The sequence below is a fragment of the Chenopodium quinoa genome, unplaced genomic scaffold, assembly GCF_001683475.1.
Source record: "Chenopodium quinoa cultivar QQ74 unplaced genomic scaffold, ASM168347v1, whole genome shotgun sequence".
In the NCBI taxonomy this organism is placed as follows: domain Eukaryota; kingdom Viridiplantae; phylum Streptophyta; class Magnoliopsida; order Caryophyllales; family Amaranthaceae; genus Chenopodium; species Chenopodium quinoa.
Genome location: NW_018744633.1, coordinates 187,154 through 195,064, shown reverse-complemented (window position 1 = coordinate 195,064; position 7,911 = coordinate 187,154). Strand labels below are relative to the sequence as shown.

The following is a 7,911-nucleotide window of genomic DNA, read 5'->3' as shown; positions in this document are numbered from 1 at the left end:
ATATATATATATATATATATATATATATATATATATATAATCCAAAGCAAAATTAAAGGTGTGATTAGATTTTTTTTTTCTATACACCTTTTTAAAATTAAACACTACATAGGCATGTAGCAATATTTAACATACTTCCTCGCAGCCCAGTGGTAAGAATCCAATTACCCATCCCCCAAAAGCCTTTTTTTTTTTCTTTTCTCATTTTTTGGGCTATTACTTTTTTACTTTTAATATACATAATTAATATCCACCTATAAAAGTTCATCATTGAATACTCATTAAGGGGCCGTTTGGTTCGCACAGGGGAATCAGAATGGAATGAAGAAAGGGAATAAAAGAGATAGGAATGGATTCCCCAAATTTAGCCTTGTCGTTTGGCTATGTCCAGAAAACGGAATGAACTACTCATTGATTCCCTTTGTTACTGTTTGGTTCAAGCCGGAATCAAACTATGAGTTTTTTAATTCTTTTATATTTTTTCCAAAAACCAATATACACGTATACATATATATAAAATCATAGCTTTAAAAAAAACCAATATACACGTATACATATATATAAAATCATAGCTTTCAAAAAAAAAAAATCATAAATCAAGTAAAAAAAAGGTACACAAAATTGTTCTTAGTGCCTAATGTTCGTACATTCAAGAAACCAACATTGGTATATACGAAGTATAACATGAACATTATTATATATTAACAACAAATTAGCATACATTCAAGAAGAAAAAAAAATCAATAAATAACTATTGCTTCAATAAACCCTTTACAGTCAAGTTTATTGAAAAGAAGAGGCATAGAGGATAATGTTATTATTATTAAAGAAATGACACATTTATTTAATAAAGCAAAAAAAGAAAAAAATATAATGGCTTTGAAGTTAGACCTAACCAAGGCATATGATAGTTTGGAGTGGAATGTCATAGAGGAAACTCTTATTGGTTTTAATTTCCCTCCTAATTTTGTCAAACTTATCATATTCTGTATTACTACTCCACAAATTTCTGTATTGTGGAATGGAGAAATAACATCAGAATTTAGACCGTCAAGAGGAATAAGACAAGGTGATCCAATGTCATCTTACATATTTGTTCTGTGTCTTGAGCGTTTATCCTTAATGATTGAGGAAAAAGTGCTTCAAAAACAATGGAAACCAGTCAAGGTAACAAGCTCTATTCATCTTTCACATATTTTTTATGCCGATAATGTTTTTTTGTTTGGCCAAGCATCTAAGTCCAATATTAAAATAATCATGGAGGTTTTAAACAGTTTTGGTAACATTTCTAGTCTTAAGGTTAATCAAGGCAAATCTTCTGTAATTTTTCCCAAAAAAATGTGTTTTAATGTTAGGAAAGATCTAACACAAGAATTTAATTTTTCAGTTTAAACTTCTTTTGGTAAATATCTTGGTGTTCAGATTAATCCTAATAAGCTAAAAAAGAGTGACTATTTTGGCCTTCTTGATAAAACTTTTGATCATATTAAGGGATGGCAATCTAAGTTGCTTAATTTGGCAGGAAGGTGCAGTCTTGTTGAATCAGTCTTATCTTTGTTTCCAGTGTATTTGATGCAAACAAGTCTTTTACCTGTTTCAATCTGTGAGGATATAGAAAGGCATTGTAGGAAATTTTTATGGAACAAGGTTGATAGGACAAAATATACCACAAAGTTAGGGTGGAGTCATGTCACTAAGCCAATGGAAATAGGAGGATTAGGCATTCGAAGACTTAAGTTGTGGAATATTGCATTTATGGATAAATTAGGATGGACTATGTTAACTAATCCATCGAAATTATGGGTTAGGATTTTGAATGAAAAATATTTAAAACATAGTGCCCTTTTTGATTGTCATGCTAACTCCTCTCAGTCACAAATTTGGAAGGATATTTAAAAGGGAGGGAGTTGTTAGCCTCGGGTTTAAGGGTTGGAATTGGGAATGGGAAATCCACTTCTCTATGGTTTCATCATTGGGTGGGTAATGCTCCTTTATATACTATCATGGATGTAGAAGTTCCTAACTCTAATGGTCATTGGGGTGTTGCTCATATTATCAGAAATGGTGGTTGGTACTTAAATGATATTGAACATCTTTTGCCACCTGATATTATTCCTAAAATTAAGGCTACTCCCTTCTCTAAAATTCATGATTTGGATGATTTTATTACTTGGGATCTTAGCAAAAGTGGAATCTTTACAATAAAATCAGCATATCATTTTTTACTTAAGGATTCTTGTTCTGTTTCCCAGAATATTAATTCATGGAAATCATTGTGGAAAATACAAGCTCCTTTTAAGTATAGAATGTTTGCTTGGAATTGTACGCATGCTATTTTGCTAGTAGCTGATACTATTTCTTCTTATATGCCTCTAATTTCCCCAGTTTGCTCTAGATGTAATTTATATAATGAGACTCACATTCATCTATTTCGTGACTATTTTACTTCTTCAATATTATGGAATGACATCTTCGCAAGAGTGTATCAACCCAAGAATTTTGATTTTAAGCTTTTCAAGAATGAAAATTGGAAAGTTTGGTTAAATTATAATTTGGGGTTGGACAATAAATGGAAGTTAATTTTTGTCACTGCTTTATGGCATATTTGGTTGCAAAGAAATGATATGGTCTTTGAAAATAAGACAATTAGCTCATTTTCTTTGTTTACTAAATTCCTTGTGGATTTTCAATTCTCTTTTCATATTTCCCAGGTGGAGGATAAGAAAAACAAGGGTAAAGTAGTGGTTGGGAGTTCTTCAAGTTTGAAGTGGGAAGCTCCTAACGAGGGGTATATCAAGATCAATACCGATGGAGCATGGATGAATTCAGCTATTTCCTCAGGTGGGGGTGTTCTTAGAAGATCTGATGGGACTTGGTATGTGGGTGTCTCCTGCAAATATTCAGCAGTTTCTCCTCTCGCAGCAGAACTGTATGCCCTTAATGATGGCCTTTCAATTGCTAATGATCTAAGGATCAAGAAGGTTGAGGTGGAAACAATTGCTCAGTCCTTGAGGACAATGCTGCTGACTACAGGCCCTAACCCTCATCATGAACTTGCGGCTGTAGTTTGTGATGTGGCTGCAGTTATGGGAAAGTTTGAATCGGTGATCATCACCCATGTTCCTAGGGAGCAGAATGAGCTAGCTCATAAATTAGCTGCTTTTGGCAAAGATATGGCAGTGGGTTACAAAACACATTATCTTGTTCCAGAATGTGTGCATTCTGTCTATGAAGCTGACCTCCTCCATGTTGCTGCGGCACGAAATGTTGCTGTTGCTGCTGCATCAGGAGTTTCGACAGCTTTATCCATGTAGGTTTCTCCTAATCTTTGTTATGGATGAATATGACTTTTGGGGATGTTGGATTTTACTTTTGGGTTAGTGAAATGTAAGGTTAACTGTTATAGGGGGGTTTTGTACAGCAGGAACATCGATTTAGCCTATAGTTTAGGCATTATTTTGGCAAGCATCCACTTTTTTTGTAAATTGTATGTGATGCTTGATGTAATTAACTCAAGGCATTAGCCTCTTAATATAATTATCTACAGTTTGTGTTAAAAAAAAACTATTGCTTCAATACTGTTCGTCACCCCCCCAAAATGAAATTAAAAATAATTAAAAAAAAAAAAAAAAACCACAAAAGCCTTGAAAACGAACAGTGAGTATCAATTTCTAACCACAATTCAACAAAAATTAGGAATCCACCACAATTCAACAAAAATTAGGAATAAGTATAATTTCCCAAAAAATTCATGAGCAAAACAAAAAAAAAAAAAAAAAAAAAAAAAAAGTTGATTTAGGTAGAAAACGTGAAAACAAGAACAAGAACATGTCAGAAGATCGTCGGATATCGTCGCCGGTGGATGTACTATGTCAGATTCTGTCGGATATAGTCGTCGGTGCACGAACTCCGGTGGCTGCCGTGGTGGCCGGAGCTTCAGTGATGGGTGACGATTACTGGGTTTGTTAGGGCTTGTCAGGAGAGAGATAGTGATGGGTAATGAAGTGGGGAATGGGAATGGAAAAGTCTTAGGGGGGGGGGGGTTGGGAAATCAATGTGGAACATATTTGGGTAAACTCAAAAACAAAAATGGGTAAAAGGATTAAAGGAATGATAGAAAGTGACCAACAAACAACAACAAAGTGAATTGGGTCTGTCCATTCCCTTTCCCTTTGATAATTACCCCCAATCAAACGAGCCCTAAGTTCATTTGTCTAGAGTATTATGTTAAGTGTATACATAATAACAAAAAAGTAATTGGGAATTTAGGATGTCCCAAACGATTATAGTGTAGTCTCAAAATTAGGTAGTTCCAATAAGTATTATGTAATCTCAATCAAAATATTTAAAGGTTTATTACAATCAAATTAGGTAGTCTTAATTTAATATTATAGAGTCCCAATAAAATATATATGTGATGGTTATTATATTACAATCAAATTAGGCAGTCCCAATAAGTGTTATGCAGTCTCAATCAAAAATATTTGAAAGTTATTACAACCAAATTAAGCGTTACAATTAAGTATTATAAAGTTCTAATAAATAATATATATAGGTTATTATAATCAAATTAAACGGTCACAATCAAGTTAGTCTCAATTATCTCAATAAAGAATATTTAAAGGTTATTAATTACAATAAAATTAGGCAATTCCAATTAAGTATTATAGAGTCTCAATAAAGAATATTTGAAAGACGTTACAATCAAATTAGGCAGTCCCAACTAAGTGTTACAGATTCTCAATAAAAAAAAATATATTTATAGATTATTACAATAAATTAGGCAATCTCAGTTAAGTGTGTGTATATATATATATATGTATATATATAATCCCAATAACGAATATCTTAAAGTTATTATAATTAATCAAATTAGGCAATTCTTCAATCGATTTTTTTTTTTAATGTTTTCATTTTCTATTTACATAAAATGAAGTAGTAAGTGGAAAGTAGGCCCCTATTTTTAATTTTCAGATATGAGAGTGAAAGTTGAGATAATATGTGTAATGTGGATATTTTATTTACCATTAAGTTAGTAAGAAAAATTGGTAAGATAAAAAAGAACATATAAATCATCAAAAGTTACTCATAAGCTATCAAAAGTTAATGTACACTCAGTTTTTCAAAACATTTGTGTTTAAGATTATATAATTCATCTGACCTTAGCACAATGAGAATTCTCAATCATTACTTAGCACTTTTAACCAAACAATAAGGTTTATAATGTCTTTAATGCTAATTCAATTTTTGGGCACGCCCAAAATAAAATAAGAGGTATCTAAAAGCGAAATTTATACATGATCAATGGGGTGTGAGTTTTGTTCTACGCAAGATTAAACTATTGCAAGTAATATAGGACTAATCAAAATTACTAGTATTATTATGTGTATAAATTTCGATAATTATCCTTCAATTAAAGACATATTGATCTTTAACATTATATTTTGGGACTAAATAGTAGTCGTTTGGGACCTCCTAGCTAGTTGTGTTTATTGTTGGGTACTACATACATGAGTATATGTTTTTGTGTATCTCTAAATTAAGCTAATGAGACTTTGGTTAGACAAAGTAACATTTAGGGTCTATTCACATTTACTGAACTGAGCTGAAATGAACTGAATTGAATGGAGCTTAACTGAATTGAATAGAGTTGAAATAAATATTTTTTGAGAGAAGGAAATTAGGAGTTGAACTGAACTGAACTGATTGGAGCTGAACTAAACTGAACTAAATAGAGATGAAATGAATATTTTAAGAAAGAAGGAAATTAGGAGCTGAACTGAATTGATTGAAGCTGAACTGAACTGAACTGAAATTAGACTGCAGTGAATAGGGCCTTAATCTAGTCAAAACTCAAAAGTACTAAAAACGGTATATGAACTAACCTTATATTTACTTTTTTAATGTTATATTTTGGGACTAACTAATAGTCGTTTGGGAACGCCTAGCTAGTTGTGTTCATTGTTGCGCACTACGTACATGAGTATATGTTTTTGTGTATCACTAAATTAAGCTAATGAGACTTTGGTTAGACAAAGTACCATTTAGGATCTATTCACATTTATTGAAATGAGCTGAACTGAACTGTACTGAATGGAGCTGAATTGAACTTAAATGAATTGAATAGAGTTGAAATAAATATTTTTTGAGAGAAGGAAATTAGGAGCTGAACTGAACTGAACTGATTGGAGCTGAACTGAACTGAACTGAATAGAGCTGAAATGAATATTTTATGAGAGAAAGAAATTAGGAGCTGAATTGAACTGATTGGAGCTGAACTGAACTGAACTGAACTATTAGAGCTGAACTGAAATTAAGCTGAAGTGAACAGAGCCTTAATCTAGTCAAAACTCAAAAGTACTAAAAACGGTATTTGAACTAACCTTATACTTTTGTACTCCGTATTTTTAAAGATATAATTGATCTACTTTATTTTGTTTTAGGTATGCCCAAATATAACGTAGGTATACCCAAAATGTGAAACGATTTATATATTAACCCTTATTTATATATATTACTTTGTATAATTTAGAAGTAAGGTGAGGAAAATAATAGAGTAATATGATACTAATAATAATAGTAGAAATTAAAATTCTATCTTCCAAATTCCAGTTAACCCCCCCTTCTCCGAATCTTATTCTATTTTTTTTTGTTTTTTGATGTAATGCTAAGCTACCATGAATTTATTTACGCTAACTGATTATATAACTAATTTGAACTGTACTCCTAACGTTATATATGATGTGTATGGAAATTTATTGCCAATTTCCCATCAAAAGAGGTTTTGAATGATGGTAAAACAGTACGTCAATGGGGAAACAGTTTTTTTTTTTTTTTTAGGAAGAAGTTATACATCAATAGAGATTTCTTTATTATTATTTTTTTAATAATCTAATGCTAAAAGTTGTTTTCATTAAGATTAATTTTGCAAATACCAAAAAAAAAAAATTGCTTTGGATTAAAAATATATATATATCATGGTCAAACAAATGAATAAATAAGATCTCCTTTGGTCTAGATCAAAAAGTAATATAGTGGCCACAATTTTTGTATAGCCATTTAATATCCTTTCAACAATTTATTATTTTAATAAAGTTTTTCGACAAAGATAATTAAGGATAAATTTAGGAAAAAATGATTACCATGATTCAAGGAAATTGTTTTTTTTCCCCTAAAAAAAAAGGAAACTATATTTTTTAACCCACCACAACGTAAGTTTCTCTTTTTATTTGAATTTTTTTTTTTGGGTTAAATAATTGTACAGTATCTTTTTTGGCTAATTTTTTCAAACTTGAGATAAAAAAAGGATATATATTTCACAAGAGAATAAAAGCATGCCTTTGAAGTCTCAAATGTGCTGTTCAGCTTTTAATTTTTTTTTTTTTTTTTTTTTTTTTTTTTTTTTTTTTTTTACAAAAAAACAATATATCTTCAACCTATACTCATCTTCAACCTTTATTCAACTTTAACATTTAATAATGGCAGATGGCTATTCAAAAATAAAAAAATAATTATGAAAAAACAATTGCAAATGAATCTTGAAATTATATCAAAGTTTAGCACAATATAATTTTGACTAATACTGAAATAGTTATTGTTCGAATTGTTAAATAAATTAATTTAACTTGAAAAGGGTGGGGGTGAAGAGACTACAATAAGAGATTATGAACGAAGTTTTCCATTGATTTTGTACTCCATGAATAAAGGAAAAACGATATATGAAGCCAAAATTTTGATTATATGATGATCAATTTAATTATGAAATCAAACAAAATATAAGAATTTAATTAATTTTTGAACCAGAAGAATGAATGTTGTAGGTTGAACATGAAGGTTTTAGATAATATAGGTTGAAGATGAATAATATAAGATATTTTTATTCAATTGTATAGAAGAAACCAAAAAAAAAAA

The 7,911-nt window shown here is 30.5% G+C and overlaps 1 protein-coding gene across 1 annotated transcript; it reads left to right on the top strand.

Moving 5' to 3' along the window:
• Positions 1–56: 56 nt before the first annotated feature.
• Positions 57–3,756, top strand: LOC110701593. Its single transcript, XM_021879224.1, has 2 exons — positions 57–1,167; positions 2,712–3,756. The coding sequence occupies exons 1-2, from the start codon at positions 832–834 to the stop codon at positions 3,312–3,314; spliced, it is 939 nt and encodes a 312-aa protein (XP_021734916.1). The 5' UTR covers positions 57–831; the 3' UTR covers positions 3,315–3,756.
• Positions 3,757–7,911: the final 4,155 nt, after the last annotated feature.

Bases quoted from the DNA above. Each gene is read 5' to 3' on its own strand.
- LOC110701593 (XM_021879224.1), top strand. From the start codon at position 832: ATGACACATTTATTTAATAAAGCAAAAAAAGAAAAAAATATAATGGCT. The intron at 1,168-2,711 runs GTAACAAGCTCT...CATATTTCCCAG, and splicing joins AACAATGGAAACCAGTCAAG to GTGGAGGATAAGAAAAACAA.